General features: G+C 45.3%; 3 protein-coding genes across 3 annotated transcripts; 1 reads left to right on the forward strand and 2 right to left on the reverse strand.

Annotated features, from left to right (window-relative positions):
- Nucleotides 1–1,373: 1,373 nt before the first annotated feature.
- Nucleotides 1,374–18,555, reverse strand: LOC8042219 (ATP-dependent RNA helicase DHX33). Its single transcript, XM_029981934.4, has 24 exons — nt 18,416–18,555; nt 17,240–17,867; nt 15,997–16,047; nt 15,517–15,588; nt 15,378–15,431; nt 15,089–15,144; nt 14,655–14,772; nt 14,371–14,469; nt 14,083–14,168; nt 13,753–13,838; nt 13,535–13,617; nt 12,892–12,989; nt 11,456–11,554; nt 10,626–10,700; nt 10,453–10,543; nt 9,666–9,731; nt 9,513–9,601; nt 8,495–8,561; nt 8,284–8,388; nt 4,306–4,439; nt 3,583–3,649; nt 2,593–2,702; nt 2,134–2,232; nt 1,374–1,499 (listed from the first exon to the last, which is right to left on the reverse strand). Exons 2-23 carry the CDS (start codon nt 17,822–17,824, stop codon nt 2,145–2,147), a joined length of 2,379 nt encoding a protein of 792 aa, XP_029837794.3. The 5' UTR covers nt 17,825–17,867; nt 18,416–18,555; the 3' UTR covers nt 1,374–1,499; nt 2,134–2,144.
- A 111-nt stretch (nt 18,556–18,666) lies between these two features.
- Nucleotides 18,667–22,251, forward strand: LOC8042217 (FAD synthase). Its single transcript, XM_042294379.1, has one exon. The coding sequence runs from the start codon at nt 18,927–18,929 to the stop codon at nt 20,454–20,456; it is 1,530 nt and encodes a 509-aa protein (XP_042150313.1). The 5' UTR covers nt 18,667–18,926; the 3' UTR covers nt 20,457–22,251.
- On the reverse strand, nt 21,431–24,579 carry LOC115321685. The gene is made up of 4 exons (XM_042294381.1): nt 24,499–24,579; nt 22,259–22,345; nt 21,731–21,823; nt 21,431–21,548 (listed from the first exon to the last, which is right to left on the reverse strand). Exons 1-4 carry the CDS (start codon nt 24,508–24,510, stop codon nt 21,519–21,521), a joined length of 222 nt encoding a protein of 73 aa, XP_042150315.1. The 5' UTR covers nt 24,511–24,579; the 3' UTR covers nt 21,431–21,518.
- Nucleotides 24,580–25,030: the final 451 nt, after the last annotated feature.

Here is a 25,030-nt window from a genome sequence, read left to right on the forward strand (position 1 = left end):
TGCTGTTTTGGCGTGTCTGTGTGTGTATCTACATTGGCCCCAGACCGGAAATGTTTGGACCATTTTGCTGCAGAACGATGAATTTCATTTCAAGCTATGCAATCCTCCATAATGGTAGGTCTGTCATGGTTGTCATCAGACAATGTCTTCGTCATCAGAGGGATACATGTCTGGCGTGTAATCTTCGTGTCGTGACGGTTGCGGTGGTGGGATGGGGTCGATTGAGAGGACCATTGCCTTGTGGTCGGTTGACACACGCACTAGGCACACCTTTAGTCAGCATCAGGTTCGTCACCTTTAGTCGGCGTCGGGTTCGATTCCTACCCAGACCGAAACGTGCCAAATTCTCTTTTCAAAGCCATTAAAAGGCCCATGAAACGAATTTTGGACTGGAATAAATCAATTTATATTGGGATTTTACTAATAGTGATCGTTCAGTGGGCCAAAATAACAAAAGTAGAAAGTCAGAAGCCTGACTTTTGGTACGAACATTTTGAAAACACGGCGTACTATTTCGTACCTCCTTTCCTTCGTAAGCTCTCTGCCTTTTCACTGAGATACATCCGCGGACCCCGCAGCGCGTCATCAGGCCCAAACGCACGTGACGCGGCACCGGACCTCACTTAATCCCTTCACCCCTAAGCTGACATTGTGGCGGAAGCTAAGCGCTTGGCGGACCAATCAGCCCCTCCCTTTCATTACCTGACCCCATTCTCTGCAGGTCGGTATGCGCGAGAGAGCGTGATCACGTGGCAAAAGTGTGGCCGGGCCCAGGGAGCATGTAGGTTCCACAGCACTGTCAGCTTGGGGGTGAACGGGGTGGGGAATGCAACTTGTCTGAATTTCGAACGACGGGTTAATCTTCTAGGGGGACAATGGCTGTGTCCGGCTACACAAGCGAGATTCCCAGCAAGAGGGGACTCCCCCTTTCCGTCGTCTTGAACTGTTTGGTACAATGTGCGATTTATGAGTTGAGGAGGAAAGCTAAACAGGAAAAAGTTGGAAAAGCGTTTCATGACTCCTTTAATTTACTTTGTTTACAGGAACCTCCCGAGAAATTTGATATCCGAGCATTTTTATGCATTTCGACTCTCTGCTGTTGGCCATTTTTGGTACCATAACTCAGTCACGCGGCCACCGACGCCGGATTTTCGCGTAATGGGGCATATAATGCTTTCGCATTTGAAACTGGGAGTGCTACGACGATGCACTTTCAGTGCTATTTGATTGGCTGTACAGGATCGTAGCGTTGGCTGTGGTTGGGCTTAGTGCGAAACAGCCTAGAAGCGAGGCAAGCATGTAACTGGAAGTTACGACTCAAGCTGCATTGCTTTCTGTCTGAGTTGTGCGAGCGCAAGTAAAAAGCCCTAGCGTAAACAGCATATACATATCTTTATTAACGAGCATTCGTTCTTTGTGGATGTTACCCTCAGAACTTGCAGACGTCCAACCTGAGCAATCGCTTGGAGTAGTATTTGCGGTGCAAGCTTGGCAACAACCTGAAATGTGTATGTGACAGGAGAGTTAAGCCTTACTACGGTACTTCCCAAAACGCTTGCATACAAAGAATGTGCAACACCTTAGGTCCTGGATTTCAGAAATTCTTTCTTGCATTTTTAATGTTATCTCCTTTTAAATGCATGGGAAAAAATATGTTGAACATTATTATATTATACAAATGTTATAAAAATAGAGCCTCATAAAGTAAAAAGGCAAGGAGGCTTTAAAATAATAGGAACCAACAAAATCTTCAAGCTGAGCACGTGCTGAGTTCCACAAATGAATCGGTGAGAGGCATAATAACTCTAAAAAGTTGGGCCTGACAACGTTTTACATGCAATCGGGATTGGAAAAACTGGCACAAGTTCGGTGAAATTTGTTTTGTCATAATGACGAGGATGTCCTTGAGAACCCCCCAGCTAGCATGAGCAACAGTGATTTGGTGTTGACCCTTTCACCCCTGGTGCTGTCAATTTACTCCAACCAAACGTGCAGTACTAATGTGCAGTTTATCTTTCTTGTTTATGTGCTCGGCCCACTCTAATGCCTCTCGGGGTAATGTAGGTATTCAAATAAATAAACATTGGATGTTTCGTAAAGGTCTCGACACAAAGATATGAGGTGGGTTCTCACCTGGTCCACATTCAGAGAGATTTAGGTCCAAGCCTCTTCTTCTTAAAGTACTGAGGAGCAACCTTGGTCATCCAGTCGGGATCCACCACGGTCAAGTTTCTGCCACAAAACGGGCACACAAGGTTAAGGTGGAGTTTGTGTAAGGGGTTGTAAACAAAGTTCTATTCATAACGCTTGAATCAAACGAAATGATGGTGGTACCGCCAGGCACAATGCTTCCCTCTATTTGAGTGAACTACACACATTATCAATGGAACATTAGGAAACATGCATTCTGCTTTGTGAGCAGAAAGAAGGCATGATGATGCTTGAGAACCCAGGCCTTAGCTGTTTTACCAATTTGAAATAGTTACTTTTTCGTCTGCCGAGTTCCACTAAGCAAAGCACCCACGATCATCTCCACTTTGAGCTGCATTAGGGTAGGCATGAATTGCACCCCCTGAAAAGGTGCCGACTCACCTCATGTAACATTTGGTAGTCTCCACCATTTCCGTGAAGATAATGCATGAAGGTGAAGACGAGAACAGACAAGATGATGGATGAATGTGCACTTTTTTCCTGGCGTCAATCTGAGGAAGAACACAACCGAAAAGGCTTTTCTAAATACACTTGTTCAACTTTACATTTCACCCAATGGAGCAAGCTGCATACGCTTCGAAATTGCTCAAGCTTGAAATCGAGATGAAGAAGCACATGAAGGCAGTGAAAGTTTTGCTCCATTCTAGCATTATCAAGAAATGTTGGGCAAGTAAACTGCTTCCCCCAATTTCCAATTAGGCATGGTAGATGGTTCGACAAAAACAACTGACCGAGTAGTAATAAGAAATGGATCAACAGGATGTATTAAAATACATATTCATTATGAGGATATTACGAAGTTCTTAATTGAAGTACTTCATTACAATCCTGCAATGTTTTTTTTTGTTTTTTAATTAAGAGCACCAGAAGTTATCTTGTCTGAAAAGCAAGGTTCAAATACTTGCTCTATTCTTTAAAGGCCGACGACCAAACTCAAAATTCTGCAAGGCAGAAGATCCTCCTCACCATGGGGGAGGAGGAAACAGCAACAGTGTACACAGTCGAAGGGGGGAGAGGAGGAAGCAAGGGGATAGTGTAAAGCGCAAACTGGTCGTCGGTCTTTAAGGCTGCAGCTAAAGCAGATGTCCCTCACAAAATTGGTTTTGTTTTCAGTCTGACTAAATCTGCATCTGCTGTAACTTTCCACCATGCTCGAAAAACATTTTTTCATCTGCCAAAGACACTTCTTACACTTCCCACCCTCAAAATAAAGTTTCAAATCTGCAGCAAGCTGCGATTTACTGCAGATTTGTACAGAAACTGGGCAGGTGGTCGGCTTTAGAGGCTAGGAAATATTTTCCTATGCGAATTCCCACCCTCCGTCTCTTTCGGCCAACACGCGCAAGGGAAATACTAATTAACAACACTCACCGTCAAATAATCTCCATTTTTCTGCAACTCGGCAACATTGGTAAAAAGACCGGCGGCTAGGCACTTCCTGCGAGAACAGAGATATTTCACGGTCGCACGGCAGCTCGGAGAAAACAAAAAAAAACTAGCTTTCATAGAATACTTTCCACCTATACAATGCCCCAAGCGAAATTCCAAGTGGTTAAAGCGTGACGATATATAGTAAAACCACCCTCAAGACTGGAAACACCTAGAGCCACTAGATAAACAACGAGCATTGACACCCTATTCGCCGACCGTCTTGCGTGCGCCGCAGTTTTGTTGCCTAGCGCAGAACGGGTGCAATGGGCAATAGTTACAATTCCAAATTGCAACTTTCCGAGTTTTAGACACGGGTAATCAAACTGGGTTGCGCAGAGTACTCTCACGGGGGCTCCCAAATTTCCTCAACAGTCCCTGCCTCAAATTAAAGTGTTTCCCCAGTCTGAGCACTATCTTAGTCAATCTGAGCCACCCGTTGATAAATAATTATGAGCTAAATGCTTGCACATTATTGCTCAGGGTTCAGGAGGGGTTCTTCAGCCGTCAATTGGAAGACACTGTTTTGTTCTGTCGCAGACTGCATGGACATTTCCGGAGGACGAAAGAGTGTTTCTTCCGATTTTGCAAAGAGATTCCGACGAGTGACAAAAAGATGGTTGTTTAGTGGCTTTAGGAATGGAGAGTCGACTCTCCGGTGCCCACCTGAAGGCAACGGTGTCCTGGCCACAGGACTTGAGCGGGATGCCCGCTTTCAGGCAGAGGTCGGCCAACTGGGACCGGATCTCCATCGCCTTGTGCATGTTCTTCTTGTTCACAAAGTTCTCCTTGCACCAGTCCTGCGACAACGAGGGGCCACTGACGACAACCAGTGGGCATGTGCCATCGATGACCCCCGATACCGAATAAGATCCGAACTAAACGGGCCATACTGTTCAAATAATTTCAAATTGAACTGAATATTTTATGAAGCTCAAAGGTAACGGTCAAGCTAAATCTATGTTAATTCTCCGTTGAGGGCCCCAAATGTCGCTGTTCTGTTCTCTGCCTTCCGTAATTTCTAGAAAAGGGACCTTTCCCTTTTCAGACAATGAGTGCAAAGAGTGAAGTGCCTTCAGCACTGTAGAAAGATGTCTTGCAGGCCGGCAACCCTCTCCCATTATCAGGGGTGGAAGCAAGCTTCAGCCTTTTGTAGCAGGTCTGGGAGCAGCAAAGATGACCCTCTGGAACAGCTTTGGAGCAGTAAGAGCACAGCTATGGAGCAGCTCAGGAGCCACAAAAGTCGAGTTTCATAGCGGCATAAGTAAATATTGGAGCTAGTTATCCAGGTCAAACTTGGGGCTATAAGTGCGGAGATGTTTTTCTAAATACAAAAAATATCACAACGAAAAAGCATCTCCATGTAACATTCCAAAACCATTTCCAAACATACCCTTTCCTTAGATAAGCGTCATTTCAATTTATCTGAATGGCAGCTATTGAAAACTGTCCTGGTAGCGGGTTGGTTCCTCTTATGGATTTCCAATAGAAGGCACAGTCAACAAAAGAAGCACCACTTAAAGGGGCCCTGCAATCATATTTAAGCGTCTACCTTTTATGCGGTTTCCACGTCTCTTGGGATTCGGGCAAGCCAGCGGGCACGGAAAGAGTAGCTAAATATCAGTGCGCCATATTTTAACCGGACGACACGGAAACCTCCTCCACCGACGAGGGCGACCCGCGGTACCGAAAGCGCGCAAAATGTGACGTCTTTGGTCCTGGGCTTACTACTGGTCAGAGCCACTAAAAACTTATTTTTGGTCGAAATACAAAATATAAGTGGCACGAACCGTTTCAATTATTTATAAAAGTGTTTTTTGTTCACTATTATAGATGAAAGAAAGAAAGAAATGCAGTTTATAAAGTACAGAAACAAGAAATGACCCGTCAACATACCCGCCGCCAAGCGGTGGAAAAGGCGGCGCATACTGGAAAGGAGTAGTGGGATAAGGCGTCGACACGGAAAAATCCCGGATGTACGCGGTGGCGCTGCAGTCGTCTGGACAGGAGGATCCGACCAGCTCCGAGCGTTCCGAAGGCCTTCGGCGAGAGGCTTTGTCTTGCGGTTTGGCCGTTTCGCGGTATGGCAGCGCGAAGTGGCTCCTATTCTGAACTGATCTTTACCCCGTGTTTGCTGTTGTTTGTGGCCAATGAAGTGTCATGCCGAATTAGTGTTTAATCGCACAGCAAACGCAATGAAAGCCGCTTTGGCTGCCCGCTGCATACAGCCTATCCAGAACATGCTTTAGTGGCGCCCTCTGGCGCCGTCGACACGGAGTGCGGCGGCCGCGAGTGCTCGATGAGCTCACTATTCCTCCTCTAGTTCACCACCACTCAAGCCAGGACCTACGACGTCATGAAGGAGGTTATTTTTTGCTTGTTTTTGTAATTCTAAATTGCCTATAACTTTTAAAATAAAGTGAATTTCGCGAAAAGAAGAGTTTCACTAAGTTACTACGTTCAGTGCGCTCAGGTTCGGTGCAAATTAAAAAACAGTAAAAAGTCCTTGCAGGGCCCCTATAAGCCTCATAAAAAAACAAAGCACGCCTATTTAACAACCCAAATCAAAAGTTCCATAAGTTGAAAACAAAACCATTTCAGGATGCAATAGTATGGTATAAAATAAAGCACAACACTTACTCACTGCAGTTTTCATTATCAGGAAATACAAATGTTCCAAGTCCCTGCTTAGCAAACATATAAATGCATTCTGAGACTCAAGTTACTGGAGTACAAATCTACTCTGTCTTATGAAAGTACAAGTGCAAAATACTGAAAACTTCATGATATCATCCCAGCTCATACATATGCGCTTGAGCCCTTACTCAAACAAGCATGACTGAATAGAATAAAGTTGCTTAGGAGTTTGATAAAAAAAAAGTGACTAACAAAACTAGCAAGACCGTACACAGAAGGTTTTCCTCACAAGTCAATTGCATGAATGTGTGCTAGCACAATGGATTAGAGTTTGCGTCGTTCAGCAGGATATTCTTACTGTTCTCCTTGTCCTCCTGCCAGTTTGCTGTTTTTGTGCCACTGCGTGCATTTGCCACATACGTTTTGTGTGTACAGATGTTTACAGAAAGTTTACAGACGAGGCAACCAATTATTGCTTTTATTGTTACGTTTATGACACGAATGAGGAGTGCGTAAGCTAAAGCAAACACCCTAAGCACGCAAAAAAAAGAATTACGCCAAATGTTTGTTTAATTTTGTAGAGTAGTTAATCACTTATCACTCCTAGGTACATCTATATACCGTAAAGCCCTAAAACAACGCCCACCCATGATGAAAAGATAAATGGTGAAAAATACGGGGTAATGTTTAGAACTGCGACAACAAAATTTTATAAAAAATATTTGTGGTAAGCATGTGTGCGATAAGAACGTGGGAAATCGCTATGTACTCCCCTGTCACGAGTACGGCAAAAGAATGTAGACGCAGCGCATTCGCGCCTCACAGTGCGATATGTGCAAGAACCCGCTACATACTCTGGAGTCAAGGGAACCGATATCGTGTGTGCAAATCGCGGGAAAAATAATAAATCGTGAGAATGAGTTAGGAATTTGCATGTCACAAGAACGGATACCGCAGATTGCGGACGCTGCAGTTTCGCGTGTTATGGTGCGATAAGCACGAGGGAGCCCGCGGCGAACACACTTGTCACACGTATCGGTACTGCGACCACAGGATCGGTCGGACATCGCGTGATCGGTATCCGGCAAGGGGTCGGTTTTGGGAACTTTTAAGTTATGGATATTCAGCCTGAAAAACGGGATGGCTGATTTCTTGGGGACGGGCGTTCAAACGAGCTTTTACTGTACACGCGATTTATGGTGCGGTATTTCGAACAACGCAGCCATGCTCAGCGCCACTCCCACCCCCCCAAAAAAAGGAAGAAAGTAAACCACAAAGCCACCTATGGATGTCCCATTTTTGGATTACATGACATTGTTGGTCGAGCTGTGGCACTGACGGCACAAAGCAACGCGCCCGAACAAGTGCTTCGAGGCACTGGTTCGGGGAAAGAAAATAAACGCGAGACTTTTATTATGTGTTGTTCGTATTCGTCCAAATATGTACAGTATATTCCTGAACAACAATAAAAAGATCCACTTTTCCTCGCGTTCGAAATGGACATCTTAAACAACCAACTCGCACGGTTCTCCCTTGTGCTGCAGGCGTTTGACAGCTTATCAACATGAGACCATGAAACGAAACGGAACGTAGTGTCTATTTACATGGTCCGGAATAAATTATTATGATTCTCGTTAGATGAGATAATAGACACTTGGCACCTTCCTGCATCAAACAAAAACCATCTGCATTGATTGCCTTTAAAATAAAAAAAATAAAATAAAAACCTTTTCTGGCTAGTTTTGGTGCAACATTTGCGCTTGGGAGCAGGATGGCACAGCGAAAGTGGATTGGCACACAGTGGCGCAGCGCTTCCACCCCCGCGTTATGCGAAGCAACCCGCTTATAACAAACCTTCAACACGAAAACCAGTTTCATATACTATCGAATTTCGGAGAAGGCTTATCTTTTTAGATGTGTACCTACCTAGAGCAAGCTATGCAGATGCCACAATGAATTACATGGTGTGGGTTTTCAGCATGCACAACCCAAAGGAGCAACACCCACCTTGTTTCCCCTGACACTCTTGTAGGCCCTGAACACATTGAGCAACATGACGTGGTCGCCTTCATTGGACTGGAACTTCTTCCAGACTTCGTTTGCACGTTCCCTCTGGCACCGTCAAGAACAGACGGACAAAGCACACAGAAGAAAGACATTAGACCTCGAACTGTTAGACTTAATGCCTTGGAACTTCCCCACCTGTCCGGGCACTCACATGTTTCTCGGAAAAGAAGAGCACGGAGTCACCCGAGAGAATGGAAATGATGGTGAGGATCTCCTCCCTAAGAAGGGAAAGAAAGGAAGGGGGTTAGGCAATGCAGCAAAGGCAGTCATATTCACTTCCACATGGTTTCTGGGGAAGGAGTACAGCCACATCTCATTAATATGGACCCTGTTAATATGAACATCCCACTACATAGACAAAATTTCGGGGAACAAACTGGACAAATACATGCCTTCTTGTCTGGTTATTATGGATTGTACAAATGAGGAAATTATAATCAGGAGGCTCTCCAGGCAAAATTACCGACCTGTCAATGTGGGTTGGGCACGACCGTGGGCCGATTGTGAAGCAGTCCATTTTCAATGTATTATTTTACCGTATTCTTGGCAACTTTTGTAAGAGACACTTGAGCGTAATCCTGAACACGATCTGTAGTTTGAGGACTTTGGAAAGGAGAATGTGACCATGCAATATTATCCCATTTTCTTGCTCTGTCTTGCCTGCTACACAACCTGTTCAGGTACCAAACTGCTCAAAAGGAAGCGACTAAAAAAAAAAAAAAAATTCCTGAGCGAATTTGGTTATGAGAAAACTAAACAAACTGAACTGGCCCCTTATTATTTTTTTTGTTTGTTCTTTAAACTTTCGTTCCCTTTTCCCCTTATTAACAGCCCTTATTTTGAACGTAACTGCAAGTCTGATACAAACCAGTACATAGAGGTAGCAGTTGTATCCAAGTCAGCAGAAAAACGCACCAAGACATGCAACTTGTGTGCACATTACAAAACCTGTCTTCAATTGGCAGTTCCTGCTGCAGCCACCCCAAATTCAACATGGCTGACTTTCCCAGACAAACCGCACCCCATGGAACAGGTCCAAAAGGAAATCCGGTTTGCTGAACGTCAGGCAAGTGGGAACGGTATACGGTGTTGGTTGAACACAACCGGTACACCAGTCAAACTACACCAAACAAGACGACACCCGAGAGGTTCTAGAAGAGCCGACGTACGTGCACGCCAGTTCCTTGGAGCAGAGAATGATTTTGGAAAACCGGGGCTCCAGCGGAAACGCCGCCATCTTCTTTCCAACAGCGGTGAGCTGCAGCAAGGAGCGTTTTTGCATCACCCTGACTAAGGCTTGAATGAGGGATTGCAGTGCCTACCTGAAGTGCCTCCTTCTTCTCCAGCGCCCCCAGCTGATGCAAGCGGACCAGCGCTTCCACGAGGTGCTGCAACAAAGCAAAGGAAACCATGAAGGGAGATCTCTACTCACTTTCTACCACCTCCAACGTAAAACAAATTTGAACTTTCTAACTTGATACCCACGTTACAGCAAGGGGGAACATAAAAAATTACAGAATGCAACAGAACAGTGAATAACCAACTAAATGAAAGATAAATGCCAAATTCACAGCAACAAGATAATTTCATAAAAAAAGGAAGCCCAGCATGTCCCAATTGTGAATGGCATTGAAAAAAAAAAAAAGAATTTTAGTACAGTGATTTTTTGTTAATGCGGAGACTTGCGTTCGCCCCAAAGAATCGTCCAGAATGCGAGTTGTGCATAATAACATGATACAAATGCATGTATTCTCCCAGTTTGTTCCCGAAAATGATATCCATATAGTGGGGTACCCATAATAACGAGACATGACTGTATGTCAACGTCTGCTGAGTATTCAAAGACATTTTGAATCTAAAAATTACACCAATGAAAATAGAAAACCCCCAAAATTACGATAGCAATTTATTTCTGTTTGATGTGATGCAAATAAGCTACATGAATTACGTCTCACGTAATGTGAAACACTTAATTAGCTTGTGTCTTTTCAACAGGTACAGCTGGCCTTCTCTGTGCCTCAAGAACAACGCTGTACGAGGGGCAGACAAATCCGGCAATGAAAACCGACCAACAAGAAGCGATTGCACCATCAGGACTGCCCCTCCCACCTTCTCAGATGGCTTGTCCATGAAGTCAAATGCGAAGATGTCGCTGATACCGAGGGCAAGCATCTGAAGGACCACACCCGACAAACTGCACCTGGAGTCGAGAGGAAGAGAGCTCTTAGTCGGGGCAGAAGCTATTTGACTGAAACGAGAACCGCTCAGGCGTCGGTTAGTACCTCTGAATCTCTGGAACGCTGTGCTCCTTCATTGCTTCAAACTCTTGCTTGGTGTATAGCCGATAACACACCCCACTGAAGAAGAAAAAAAAAAAGAACAAGCGTGCCAGTTACAAAGTTTAACCAAACAAAAAAAGTGAAGCAATTCACTAATGCTGGAATTTTGTAAAAACTTGAATAAACCTTAAAAAGGGGCCAGCAGAGGTCATGCTACTTCCTTCATGTCTGAAGCTTTCTTTTACGGCTAGTATTTACTTCGACTACATGCCTTAGCGATGTATGTATGCACAGCATGACTGCACGCCTCAGTTGCACAAACAACTACAATAATGCGACCGACGACAGATCAGATCTGCTCACAGATTATTTTTGCTTCCACAGTGATACTGCGTAAAATATTCATTGCACTGCACACTAGTATTTGGAATATAGTACATTTCCTAAAATGACACTCAGGCTGACTTCAAAGTACCAGAAAGTTAAAATATGGAATGCAGCCTCACAGAAGGATGCGACCAAGTCAATAAGCCATACATGCGCTTTACGACCGTGCATCACCAATCCAACAATCAAGATGAACAAGACGTGACAATCTAAACCAGGGGTGCACAACATGCGGCCCACGGGCCGCATCCGGCTTGCGGGCACTTCCTGTGCGGCCCGCGGACATGACACAGCAAAATATACGCAAAACGGCAACCAGTGCGATGAACAAGTCGTAACAATCTAATCTAAACGAATGGGATTAAAAGGTAGTATCTCGCGTGATGCGGACATCAGCTTGTGGCGTTGCTAAAAGGCGAGACTCGAGAAATGGCCAGACAGCGCACCTGCACTCCCTCCCAGCCCTGCCAGCCCTCTGCCACGCCTGCGCTTTGGAAATCTTCCGGACCTTCAGCAGCTCCAGTCCCGTTCCTGGTTGATATGTCCTGAAGCGTCGTGAAGAAAACAAACGCAGGACTATTTCAGGAAGGCACTTCAAAGAGCGAATGCACATCGATGAAATCATAAAAAGGAAAACATCAGAAACAATCAAACTGCAATTCAGTGATAGACTGTTCTTGTCTATGTTGTAGGAAGTAGTGATTTTACTGACATCCCTTCTGTAATTACGACAGGTGTTGTTCCCACTTTAGTGTTTACGGACATTTAATTTGGTTTTCAGATAACAATTAAACTACAAGTTGATGACAGACTGGTGTACGAAGGTACAATACTCATTTGAATATCGGTCGGCATTTTTTTCTTCCTGGTATTGTTTCTGAAATTAAAATCAGGGGTTGACCTACGACTGTTTCCAAAAAAGGTACGACCTCCAATAGCGAGTGAAATTTCTGACTTTATCAAGCTAACCTACTCTACCCGTCAGATCAAGAAAAAAAGGATGTTTTGCTCACTATTCATGTGTTGCAAGATTTGGTTGACGAAGGAATAAGGGATAATTTTGGCTTTTGAAACGCGCACGCCTTGGTAAAATCAAGTAAAGCCAATCTAAGATGCACCGCATGCATCTTAACTCAATACAGGAAGGAGGAAAGTAGTATTGTTCTGCGAGGAGCCCCACTTTCCTTTTAACTATGGTTCTTGAAATAAATTATAGGTACACCCCAATGACATGGCCAGAGCGGTCAACAGTAAGTTTTAGCTAGAGAGATTAGGAAACCTGCAAAATCAACGCTTGTATAAACTTCCTGTCCTTCCTCTTTTTTTAAAAATCACAGTCAACCCATATTTGAGTAAATATGGCAGATCATAAAAAAAATTAGGACTTTATTCTTTCATGATGAATGGGGCAAATCTAACATTTTGAAACCTTCAGAAAATGGCAGCACTGTAGCTCATCCCGCCAGCTCACTCCGGAAGGCAAGTCTCTTCCAGGATGCCGCCACCTCATGCTATCAGATTGAGCCGTTAACGTGCTAACCATATATTTGGTGCACCTCCTTCCATACTATATAAAGTGAAACCCACTTTATAATTAAAAATCGCTAATGTGCAGTGTGACCAGAAGCAAAAGTGAGAAGATTTTCCCCCTAATGGACCCGGTGGCCTTCAGACATGACCCACACCCAAGGCACACTTCCACAGAATGTAGGAATGATATAGGGATGTGTTTTATGCAACCCTACTGCAGTCTGACAAACGGTTGAGGGCAGAGGCATTAAAAAAAAAGAGCCTGCATTAACAAAAATCTTGTTCCAACTAATCTGCTCCGTGTCGAATGTTTAAAGTGAAACAGTTTCGAAGATGGGTCTTGTAAGCTTACCTTTCCTTCACGACACCAGTGTCCACAACAAACTTGATGCCAGGGATAGTGATGGAGGTTTCCGCAATGTTGGTGGAAAATATCACCTTCCTCCAGCCCTGTTCAATCAAAATAACAAGGTTAGGCATGTGCACGATAAAACGATTTCGAGATGATCCCAGTAGCCAAGAAAATTTCATGGAGAACATTCTTGAGCAATGTTCGTTGGGACACATCAACCGATGTCGCTCCACATTTATTTAGGGAGATAGATACCTCAAGTCGCTGGAGAAGCCTGGACACTTATGTAAACGTTTGATGTGCAACTCCCCTGACAACCTCTGTCACTACACAGCATTAATGCGTAGAGATCAAAAACATAAACAGGTCAAAGGGGTCCTTTAAAATGTCAAAGATGCAACGGTCTAAAAATGCGTAGGCTGAATACTGGTTCGTCCATGAAAGTGCACCTGCAGCAAAAGTGTGAACTAAAACTATTTACGCCTTCTTGGTTGGGGCTCGACATAAGAGATGTCAGAGTCACGTTTCGGTCACGTATGTGGCAGATGTCGTAGGATTCAGACAAAAAGCTGGTGAGGCTTCTAGAAGTCTACTGAGGCAAGCGAGAAAGACTACCTTCGAGAAGAAAGAAGGGTGAAGTTACCGGTGCCGCAGGCTGGAAAACCTTGAGCTGCATGCTCGACGGGAGTGCGGAGTACAAAGGCAGAGCCAGAATTTTTTGCTCATCTAAAAAACAAAAAAGGCAAAGCTTGTAAACAAGCTTAGTCCGAGAGCAATGCACACAATTTAACTACACGAAAGTTAAAAAAGTGAGTCTTGTGCCGCCATGTGTTGCAGCGAGCAATGGCCGTCGCCAAATACCTGGTGGAAGCTGTAGTCTCGTCTCCCGCGTTGCTTTCACCACCGACTCTATCTCCTCCTGGCCCGTGCAAAACACGAGGATATCTCTGCAACCAAGACAAGCCTTTCTTCCTCATGATGCGAGGATGGCTAGTCTGCATGCAGCAACACACCTCAAACTCTAGTTCTGCTTAATCTACTATATAAATATACGGACTTCAGCAGCAGGCATTGGCACAATGGGAAAAACAATGAACGATGGCATAAGAAGATTACCGTCCTCTTAGTTGCCCTTTTTCTAGTAGTAGGTCTTTCGTGGCAAAAATTCTTGGAAAGGTAAGTGACACTCACCCCGGTTCTTGGTTTCTGTGCACTTGGAACACTGTGACTAAGGCGGAAAAAATGTAGTCATCTTGTTTCTTCACGGCGTACATCATCTGCAAGACGCACGGTCATTATTAAAACCCGATTCGTGTGGTCCAGAATATTAACACACAAAGCAAGAATGGTACGGGCAAACTATCGTATCGAGTGCAGCAGAAAGACTTTGTTTCGTTGACAGATGGAAAAAAAAAAGATTGCTTAAATTACACAAAAAAAGAAGCATACAAAAGTTTTGACTCTAGCAGCTGCACATACCTCTATTGGGTGCTGCCGTCCCTCCAATGTGTACACCGGTGCTCCACCAAAGTACTTTGAGAAGTGGTCGACGTCCATGGTGGCAGACATAACCACAATCTGCGTACAGGTGTGCACGCATTACAAACAGTTTACTCGGTCATTCACTGGCATTACACGAGCCTGCAAGTAAGCAACACGCCCTCCAAACGCTCTTCCCTCTTCTTCCTTTAACATGTGGACCTGAGCCACGCTCTCTTATCCGGGGAGTACAAAAAAAGCTGAGAGAAAAAGAGTGTCTCAACCTTGAGGGGAAGGCAGTCCATCCTACTTCGCTCTTTCTGCGCAGACTTGACGACACCAAACAGCACGTCCGTGTTGACCGTCCTTTCGTGGGCTTCGTCCAACACAATGACGCGGTACCTGCGAGACGAACGTCGTCATACATCTTGTGCAGCTGAAACACTGTTTGCAAAACGACAAGGCAGATGCCACATCAAAAGATAAGCCTTGGAAGCTTGCAGCAGACCTTACAGGTAGACAAAGTAAACGTTCAGTAATCCTGAACAGCTTTTTCAGAAATCCATCAACGTTAAAATAGTAGCAGGCAAATGCATACAATCAGGTTTCTTACCCATCCCCACCACACAGTTTCCAGTTGCCACTTCATGGTAATGGGATGTTAAGCCTACTGCCATGCAGAATAAAATGGTGGCAGTGTGTTAGAAAGATCACTCACCTCTTTAGTAATGGATCAAGTAAGGCCTCCCGCAGCAACATGCCGTCTGTCAGATACTGTAAGCAAAGGAAACGATGAGGTAAGGAGGTGTGTGAAGACGTTTAGTAGCGCAGTAAACCCATTCTGCATACTTGATACTTGCACTGCAGCTTGAGCAACAACTTCCCAGTTATTGCTTAGCTAATAAAGGAATTGGTCATAAAATAGCTATTTCTTAATGACAATCTGTTCAGTAGCAGAGATTGACTGCATCAATGAAGCACTATTAGCAAAAAGAGTGAGCATTCACCTTGATCCTTGTAGCACTTGTGGTGGAGTCATCGAACCGAACGGAGTATCCAACCTGGGGGAATATTTGCGATGCAGGATTTAGGTGTAGTACTGAGCGAACAGCCATCACAATGATCTTTAAAGACAAGTTTGCCCACCAGTTCGCCAGTCTCCACACCCATTTCCATAGCAACCCTGTTTGCCACCGTGATTGCAGCTACCCTCCTCGGCTGCAAAACATGGCAGATAAAAACAAAAATGGGTTTATTGATGGCACTACTTTTGAGACATTGCAAAGGATGAGACTCAACAAAAAGCTATGACTTACTCCCAAGACAGGGAATTAAATTGCTACTATGTTTCATTGTTAATCTGCTCTCAGTTGTACAAAGCTGGGCAAAGCGTGAACCCAACATCTGGTGGGGCTACATGCTAAAAGGTTTCTTTGTGCTATTTCTGCTACTAAAATTTCTAATGATCCTCCCGTTTTGGAGCAACAAAGCTTCAAACTTTTGCCAAAGAGGATGCGAGAGAGAAAATTTAATGAGGAAATGACATGACACAGATTCGCTACATCGCTGCATAAATCTTGAGCTAAGAAAAATATGTTGGACTGTTTGCGAAAAAAGGCAGCTCACCTGGGTGATTCCAATCGCTCCCCTTTTAGTGAAACCAGCTTCATGAAGGTACTGAAAGAGCAAAAAAAATGGGATGCAGTTTAAATTTGAGGATGAATCTTGTTAGAGGCAGCCTGAGTAGTTGAATACAATGACAAAATGCAAGGCAAGCCCATTCCAAGGGGTGATCCCATAGAAAAGCAAACCCACATCGTCCCGAACAGAAAGGATTTAGGATGCCTTAGTGAGATTGCATTTAAACTCTCAAAGTGTTGAAGACACCTACACCAACTAAGATTCCAATCTCAGCTAGACAATTGGTGACGATTTGAGCTGCTCTAATAGGGAAGGATAATGGAGTGTTTCAATGATGTGCACGACAGTGGGAGCAAGACTAAGGGAGCTAGTTCATTGTTCAGTTTCAAGAGGCAGAAGAGCATGCAGCAGAGTTTGTCCATGCACAAGTCCAAGCGTGCATAAGATACACCATCAAGAAAAATTGCAGCTTGCTATATGTACCGTAAAATACCGCGGAAGTGCCCACTTTGTTCAAGCACCCACTATTACCATATTCCAAACTTGAGAATTTTGCAAATTATACGTCAAGTGCCCGATTCGTCAGGACAAGCGTCCATGTCCAGATTAATCCAGTTTTCAGGGAACGTGGAGTGAACACTCCCCCAGCATTTTATGGTCGGTGTTGACTTTTAACTAATTTTACTGTTGGATTTAATTAATGCTTTCTTCATATAGAGTAACTGTAAGATGCATCCTTGGAATCTGTCTAGATTAACCTGCACCCCTCTTTTCTCCCAAGAAAGAAAAGATGGAAAGGCCGATGGAATGGCCCATGCAGTGCTTCAACTGCTATAGCCAGCAGCACTAATGAATGAGCTCACAATGCTCTGTGACCATGTTGTCCTGTTACAATGAATGGCATCTACTCAAGATTTGAATCGACTAGCCTCTCAAAACTAAACTCTACAAGGACAGTTTCAAATGCAAAACTATACATGGCCTGCATTGATGTCAGATCAGTTGCCATTACTCCGTACCATGCTCCTGATCCCGTACCTTCAGCAGCCTACATTTTGCACCGTTGAATTTGTTCTTCTCAGCAAGGCCTGCCGAGAAGAACAAATTTGATTGTACAAAATGTATGCTGTAGAAGGTACAGGCACATGTGCATGGTACGGAGCAATGGCGGCTGGTGCGGTGCCATATGACGTCACGTGCGAGGCATGTATAGGATGCAATGCTTTACCTGAGGTATCTGTGTGGTCTTGCCGCATGCCGTCTCCCCGATCAGAATAATGCAGTCCTTCTGTCTGATAGTCCTCACCAGTTCTTTGCGCACCGGGAAGATTGGCAGTGCCTTGCGCTCCTTCAGTAGCCGAACCTTGTTAACATTCAGCAGTTTATCATTTCTCACCACTGTACTGCCAGTACAGTTCTCGTTTGTCGAAGAAGCAGCAGCAGCCGCACAGATTGCTTTCGGGTTCGGCCCAACCCTGGAGTTGGTTATGGGCTGCGTGCCGCCAACGTCTGCAGCAGCCTTTTTTTTCTGAAGCCTGCGGTGCTGCACGACATCTTTACCAGGACTGACACCGTCTGCAGTCTCAAGCCTGGCTTTCTTTGGGGCGGTCCCTTGGCCATCCTGGTCGGCTAGGGAAAGAGTGGCTTTCTGCTTCCGGTTCCTCTTCCGCTTTTTCTTCTCCGGGGTCTGACTCACTGTCATGGTGGATGGCGCAGGTACGCGACTCTGTGGGCCTTGATCAGAGCCGACCACGCGTCGCTTCTTTTTCTTGGCTTTCGCAGCGACTCCCGTCGGACGCGGCGCATCAGACATTATCTCCGCGAGTCTGCATCGTCAGCGCCACGCTTGACTCTCTCTGCGAGGAAGAGGAGCGTGTCGAGTTTGAGGATCGCAGCCCAAGCGCGTAGCGTTGAACTTGCGGATCCTGCGAGCCCACTGCGATGAAGCTGACGGACGTACCTTGAAATTAAATTAAATTTCATCCGAACGCAACTCTTTTCTAAATTTAGACTGTAAAAAACTGCTATAAAAGGTTCTTTTTTTTTATTTATTTACTAGTAGAGGCGTGAGCGTGTAACCTAGCCAGCTTGGGTATGTTGCAGCTTCATACGCAACACGTGGATAGTGAACTGAACAGATGTGTCTATAGTAATCACTATTAATATTTGGTACTTAAAAAATTTGGATGATTTCTACATTATACCTACATTAACAGTGGGCCTAACGTCGCTGTGATCGCAGAAGTAAATTTCCTTCGGACACTTCCTGAAAGGACCACCGACAAAAAGACCGTTACCAGCGGCGTAATCCAACGACGACTCCGTAACAGCAACGAGGACAATAATGTGATGTGCGTTCGTGAATGTTCATGCGGTTATTGTGAGACGATAAATGTCGACCTACCTTTTTTCCGTGGAACGATGCTGAACAACATTGTTTGGCGAGATCAAAATACGTCGTGCTGCTGACTTTTGACTGCTGGAGGCTGACATGTTTGGCACGTGACGATGGTCACGTGGACAAACTTGGGAGCCCGTAGCGCCACTTTTCTTCTCTGGTGTTGCTCTTTCTTATCTTTGTACTGTACTTGTGCGCAAAAAAGCCAAAAAAGCCAAATAAACAAGTGAAAACAAACAAAACGTTCACGTGATACCTTCGTCATTCTTTTCTACTCTTCGCGCAATTTGGTCGAATTTTGTCATTTCAAGTTCTTCCGCGTGGAAAAGTTGACACTCAAGAACGCTTGTTGTTTTCAGTTTTTGGTGCAACGTTGTTTTCGGCCCACTGCATACCACCGCCAGATGTGTTGGTGTTCCACCCGGCCTACTTTGATCCCTTATCGAGGTAGTAACCCTTTTTACGTTTATTTGTTTAAATGGCTTTCTCGTAGAATGGAGCACCGCGGCAACTGAGAATGTTGGCAACTTTTAAACGTTGTGCCGGTGTTTCCCCATTCACACGTTTCTTCCTCAGGCGTCGGTGCAGGATGTCTTCAGGAGGCAACACGGCAGGAATCATCGTAATCGGGGACGAAATCCTGCGCGGCGACATTGCGGACACCAACGTGTTCCACATCTGCTCGCGACTGCGCGCCTTGGGCATCAGGGTGGAACGGGTGTCCATCATCCCCGACATCGTGCCGGTCATTGCCGAGGAGGTCAAGAAGTTCTCGGACACGTACCGGTATGTCTTTACGTCCGGCGGCGTTGGGCCTACCCACGACGACGTCACCTACGAGAGCGTCGCTCGGGCTTTCGGCGAAGAGTTGTTCGTACACCCCGGCGTCCTAGAACTCTGCCTGAGCTTCTACGGCCCGAAAGCCGTCGACAACGGCGCTGTCTGTAAGTTCGCCACCATACCAAAGTCATCCAAGGTACTTTTCGGTACCATGCAAAGGCCCGGCAGGGTTATTGGGCTCCCTCTGGTCTGCACTAAAAATGTCTACATGTTACCCGGGGTACCAAAAGCCCTAGAAGCCCTGTTCCCGCTCTTTCTGAACGAGTGCACGGAAAACGGTCACACCGCGATGACCATTGAGGAATTGTTCGTAAATTCCGATGAAGTTAGCATAACGGCCCTTTTGAACAAGGCCGTGGAGCAGTTCAAGGACAAGGTCAAGATCGGCTCCTATCCCTCCCTGGACAACAACTATTACAGGGTGCGTCTTGTGCTCGAGGGGGACAGTGAGGATGACGTGGCGGGTGCAAAGAACTTTCTTATTCAGAATCTCCCTGCAAACACCGTCATCAGCTTCGACCGCGACCCGCTGAACAATACCTGGGAGAAGGTCTCTGCCCTTGCGAACAAAATGCCGCACGTAGCGTCTGCCATCAAGATCATCGAAAAAGCAATTGACGAATACGGCGTGGAAGGCATCTGTGTCGGATTCAGTGGTGGCAAGGACTGCACCGTCCTCCTCCACATGGTGTATGCAGTCCTTCAGAGGGATTGTTCTGAACCAGACAAGCCCAAAATCCAGTGCTTGTTCATGTGTGGGAAAAGTATGTGGCCAGACACCATATCATTCATTCAAAAGAGTGCCAAGATCTATTACTGCGACTTGCAGACATTATCCTGCACGTGCTACAAGGACGCCGTTCGGGAGTACCTTCGCTTAAAGCCCAACGTGAAAGCGTTCCTTTTGGGGAACAGGTCAACAGACCCTGGTGGGGACAAGCTGAAGCCGTTCATTCCAACAGACCAGGGTTGGCCACCAGCAATGCGTGTCTTTCCGGTTCTGGACTGGGGATACAAGGATGTGTGGAACTTCATCCGCGACCTCAGCATTCCGTATTGTGCACTGTATGACCAAGGTTATTCGTCCATAGGAGAGAACGAAGCTCCAAACGAAGTGCTCATATACTGGGACAGTAGAGGAGCTCGCAGGTTCAAGCCGGCCTACATGCTTGAAGACAGCAAGCTTGAGCGCAGTGGCCGAAAGTGATCCTTGCAGGTGAACTTGCTTGCCTACAGAGATTCCAGAGGTGGGACATACCTTGTAATATAAGACCATTTATTTGCTCAAGGAGACAGATTCAGTTATTTTAGTGACACGTTTCCATTGATTTTCTGTTTGTTCGAATTTTAAATTTCAGATTATTGGTCTTGGCAAAATTGTTTTTATTATGTAGTGCACCATGACCATAAGTGCTTGCATATTTTTTTAGAATTTTTAGTGCCTGGAAATTTGATGGCAATTGGTGTGGGTTTATTCTCGAATGATGAAGTGTTCTACCTTTCTAACACACAGGCCACCTATGCAAACTTTTTATTTAACCTAAACTTTGCCTTGCTGACGTGGATGTAAAATGGTGCACCTGCACATTCAAATCTCTAACTATTGCTGTAACAATGGAACAGTTACTTGCCTGCTTTTGTTTTTTTATAGCCAAGAGGAGTCAACCCTCCGTTTAGACACCCTCTTAGAACAATGGAACATAATTTTATTGTGTGTGAAACAATTCAAGAGGTCAGCATACAATGTAGCTTACCTTACCAATCACGTGCACAGTGGGAAGTTTTGGTCTTGTGATATTCTGTGTCAAGCTCATGAGGTGTCCGAGGGCAGAGATTTTCCACAGCTTTTCTCTCGTGCTACAAATATTGCCCCCAGTGTGCCTTCCTATTTATTGAAGATCAGTCTGCTTTCTTGAAGTTGATCTGAGTGCCTTACCAAGTGATAGTCTGGGACTTCTGATTGTTCTCTGAAACTTTTGTATTTCAGTGATGCACATAGCGTTTCCAGTTCATGTCTGAAGCCCCATTTGTGTGCTAAGTAATTGCAATGGATTAGGGAGCTCCCTGGGTTTCACTCTGTATTTGTCATGAATTAATTGTACTTTGCACACATCAAGTATGATTACAACATTTTTGTTGAATTGTTTAGTATTAGACTCGTAAAAACGATTGTAATTTGTCCCCCTTGCAATCTAGCATTCCAGACACATGCTTGATCTGTTAAATTTAACCATTCTTCTGTCACAGAGTTGAACACGGAGATGATTCTTCATGGACTCGGTACCCGGTGCTTGCAGTTCTGTAACAACAAGAGCGTAGTATTTATGTATGGCTTGTCCTGAGTTATTGGATGTTAGTATTTACAAAAAGCACTTGAGATATGACCTCCTCTTTATATTTACAAAGCCATTTCTATTTGTGGCATATTCCTGACCAAGTTGTGGTAATCTCGCTTGGAGCAATTTTTGGTGTCGCACTTACCGAAAGCATCTTGTCAACATCTCTGGCATCGTACATGACGTTCTCATTGATGCGATCTGAGAAGCACTGCATTAGGAAGTGGTGCTTGTCTTCCTGGAATGTTTGGAAATCAAAAACAGATTCGTTTTTTTTTACCAAAGATCCAAATATGAACCGATTTTATTGAATTCCCTGCCTTCGGTGGGCTTTTTCATCTCCCTTTTCCCGACCGTTTTAGTCATAGTCAACATTGTCTCAGGAAGGCTTGCAGTACCTTATTAGGGCTTTTAGGAACTTTTGAAAATTTGGGTTGTGATTCAGAAATATTAGGAACACGAATTAGTTTGACAGCTTGTGCTTGGCACATCTGCCTTGCATTTAAAAAAATATTACTACCACATGCCCAGCATTCCTTGGACTGGTAATGGTGCCAGAAACAACCAAAAAAACCGGTTCGTGACCCACTGTTTTGGGCTCATTTTATAGCGGGTCTGTCTTTATTTGTATTTTATGGAGCATGGATAAACAGTTCGATAAGCGTATACTTGCCTCCGTGTGTTGGCAGAAAAATAAGAAGGCTTCCTCCCAATTTTGGATGTCAATTCTGTCGAAGCAGTAATTGGCGTCCTTTTCGAGCTGGAAAGCACCGACGGTCGAATGAGGGTAAAATGCCAAAGAACCACCCTCCCTCAAAAGATCATCATTGATCCAATCATTCTGTCGTGGGGTTTAAAATGCTGAAACGGCCAACCTGCTGGGGTGCCTCAATGTCCTTCCGTTTAGGGTGATGTCATTATCGTTTATCAACCTTAACGAAAAAATAACAAAATGTTTGGAAACTTGCGCCGTAGAGCACAGTCCCCCCCCCCCCCCCCCCCCCCCCTCCAAACGTCGCCACTAGTGGATCCACTTGGCGTCACTTAGCTTGGTACGGGTCGGGGCTCCACTAACGATGACATCATGCGCAGGCCTTGTGTTCTAAGTGGAATTGTTGATCAGTCGCAGCGGGCGACTCCGAACGGTCAAACAGAACTATCACACCTCTTGATATTTTTGCTCTTAATTTCGGCATTCGTTAATTGTCTAATCCACTTTTTTTTTTTTTTTTTGCAATTTCGCGTTTTTATAGATTTTTATTTTCTAATCTTCTAACCTCCCCTTTGGGAATGAACGTAATCTGCGCCGTATCGCTTACATGCGAGTTCGTAGCGGGTTCCCGCGTGTTTATCGCGAGGTAAAATGCACATTCGCCGTGTCCACGATCTGCGGTATCAGCTCCCGTCACCCGTGTCGTCGTAGCGGGGCCAGCGTGTTTATAGTTCATTTTAAATAAAACATTTGCTATCCCCAAAAATCGCCCACCCGATATTTTTCGTCAATGTCATTAGTGGGCTTTCATTCGAGTGTGTGAAACTGTATTACTATAATAATGTTTAGTGTTGTGCCAATATTCGAATTTCTGAATACAAGTTTCGACTAATACACTATTCGATATTCGCTTCGAGGTGAACTGCGATATTCACTTTTCAAAGTGTTGATCTCGGCGGGTTAGCCTCGTTGAGTGCGCTTCTCACTCAGTAGCTGTGAACTGTGGGGAAGCAATACCCACGGAGTTCGATGGGCTCCGCGGGTGTCGCTTCCCCGTAATGTACCGGAGCTCGGTGAGAAGCACACTCAACGGGGCTAACCCGCTGCAATTATGCAATAGTACGTTTTACTAGATCGTTTTGATAACGATACCCGATTCTACGCCGCCGCCTTTGCGCATGCAGTTATTGGGGGTACTGAAGGTATCGGAAGGATCTATTAAAACTATATTCTGTTAAGCAGCGATGTCTTGACAGCCCGCGTTCATAATTCGTGATTTCTTTTTTTGGTCAAGTTTCAAATAGAACAAAGTTGCACATAGCAAGCAGATTTATAAATCCCTCCGATTAGGGTAGCTGTGACAAATATGTAGTTTACATGCCACAGTTCATATAGTTAGAGTTCTGCATATCCGCGTATCATCCGCGGATATCCGCAGTATACTGAAGGATGCGGATAAAAATGAATCAGATTTGGCGTATCGGATGGGGATGCCAGGGGCTGCGTTTAGTGAATCGGATGCGGATATCCGTGGGTCCAGATGCAACTTTGTGTTTGACGAGTTTAGGGGCCCTAAACTCGTCAAACAGTTGGAGCCGAAAGTTCGCGGAGCGTGCCGATTGGACGTCGGCGAAAAAAGCGCGAAGTCATCATCGTGATACGCCAATCAGTGTGCTCCGTCGACTTCGGCCCCAACTCTGTTTTTGACGAGTTTAGGGCGCTCAGGTTTCCTTTTTCGACTTACTTCGCACACAATTTCGCATATGCAACTCTGAGATGACGGCGCGGAGGCTGCAAAATTGCTGCTACGGTATTCCGAGCCACGGGCATTCACTTTTGCACACCCGCCATCGTCATGCGGCACGAGTTTTTGGACGTACCTCCAGCTGCCACGAACAACGCACATCGAACGAGTGGACAGACAGGACCTCTCTTATATCACCCCCCTCTCATTTCTTGTGCCACCCACACGCAGTTCTACGGAAATTTCTGCAGCCTAGTACACCTTTGTACCAACCATTTTTTTTAACAAAACATCTGTAAATTGCGGCCTACGGCCGTTGCGATTTATACGTGAGATAGTTACACATTTTCTGAGTGTAGGTTATAAACACCGCAAAACCTTGGGAGACGAGTAATTAACGAGTACAAGGAAAGTTATGGGCCGACGCGAAGGCCCAGCCTGGTGACCTGGGGCTTACCCCGTACTCCATGAGGTATTCCACGCATGCCAAGTACCAAATTCTCCGAGTGAAGTTCTTCGTAGCTGCTGCGAAACAAAGCGATGTGCGCTTATTAAAACGTGATTATTCCGAAGACGGTGAAGTCTGGCAATTATGATACCCGAGGCGTCGGAACTATTCAGCGGGGGGGCCGAACCTTATGACCGGAGTAGCCATGGTGATTTTAGTTTCAGATTATAGCGTATCATACAGTGGCTTCGGAACAAGGGATGGGGGGGGGGGGGGGGGGGGGGGGGGGGAGTGAGCGACGTCGAATTATTGGCGCTTCCTCCCCTGTATTGTTTCCATTCAGTTTCTGAACTGTCCGCCCCCCCCCCCCCCCCCCCCCCCCCCCCCCCCCCCCCCCCCCCCCCCCCCCCCCCCCCCCCCTCTTGTTTGTTACTCCGGTCAAGAGGTTCGGGCCATGAGATACACGAACGACGGAAACGTCTCGTGGGTTGGATTGACGTGTAAACTGACAGAGCGGTGGAAAGCTATACATGCTCGTGCA

The sequence above is a fragment of the Ixodes scapularis genome, unplaced genomic scaffold (genome assembly GCF_016920785.2).
Source record: "Ixodes scapularis isolate PalLabHiFi unplaced genomic scaffold, ASM1692078v2 PGA_scaffold5__190_contigs__length_132052651, whole genome shotgun sequence".
NCBI classification, from domain to species: Eukaryota; Metazoa; Arthropoda; class Arachnida; order Ixodida; family Ixodidae; genus Ixodes; species Ixodes scapularis.

Excerpts from the sequence above, each read along its gene's own strand:
- LOC8042219 (XM_029981934.4), bottom strand. The coding sequence starts at position 17,824 with ATGTCTGATGCGCCGCGTCCGACGGGAGTCGCTGCGAAAGCCAAGAAA. Across the intron at positions 15,145-15,377 it reads CAAGTGCTACAAGGATCAAG|TATCTGACAGACGGCATGTT; the intron begins GTGAATGCTCAC and ends CTTTGCTTACAG. Across the intron at positions 14,470-14,654 it reads TGGACTGCCTTCCCCTCAAG|ATTGTGGTTATGTCTGCCAC; the intron begins GTTGAGACACTC and ends ACCTGTACGCAG.
- LOC8042217 (XM_042294379.1), top strand. The coding sequence starts at position 18,927 with ATGTTGGCAACTTTTAAACGTTGTGCCGGTGTTTCCCCATTCACACGT.
- LOC115321685 (XM_042294381.1), bottom strand. Across the intron at positions 21,824-22,258 it reads TTTTCTGCCAACACACGGAG|GAAGACAAGCACCACTTCCT; the intron begins GCAAGTATACGC and ends CAAACATTCCAG. Across the intron at positions 21,549-21,730 it reads ATGTTGACAAGATGCTTTCG|AACTGCAAGCACCGGGTACC; the intron begins GTAAGTGCGACA and ends TTGTTGTTACAG.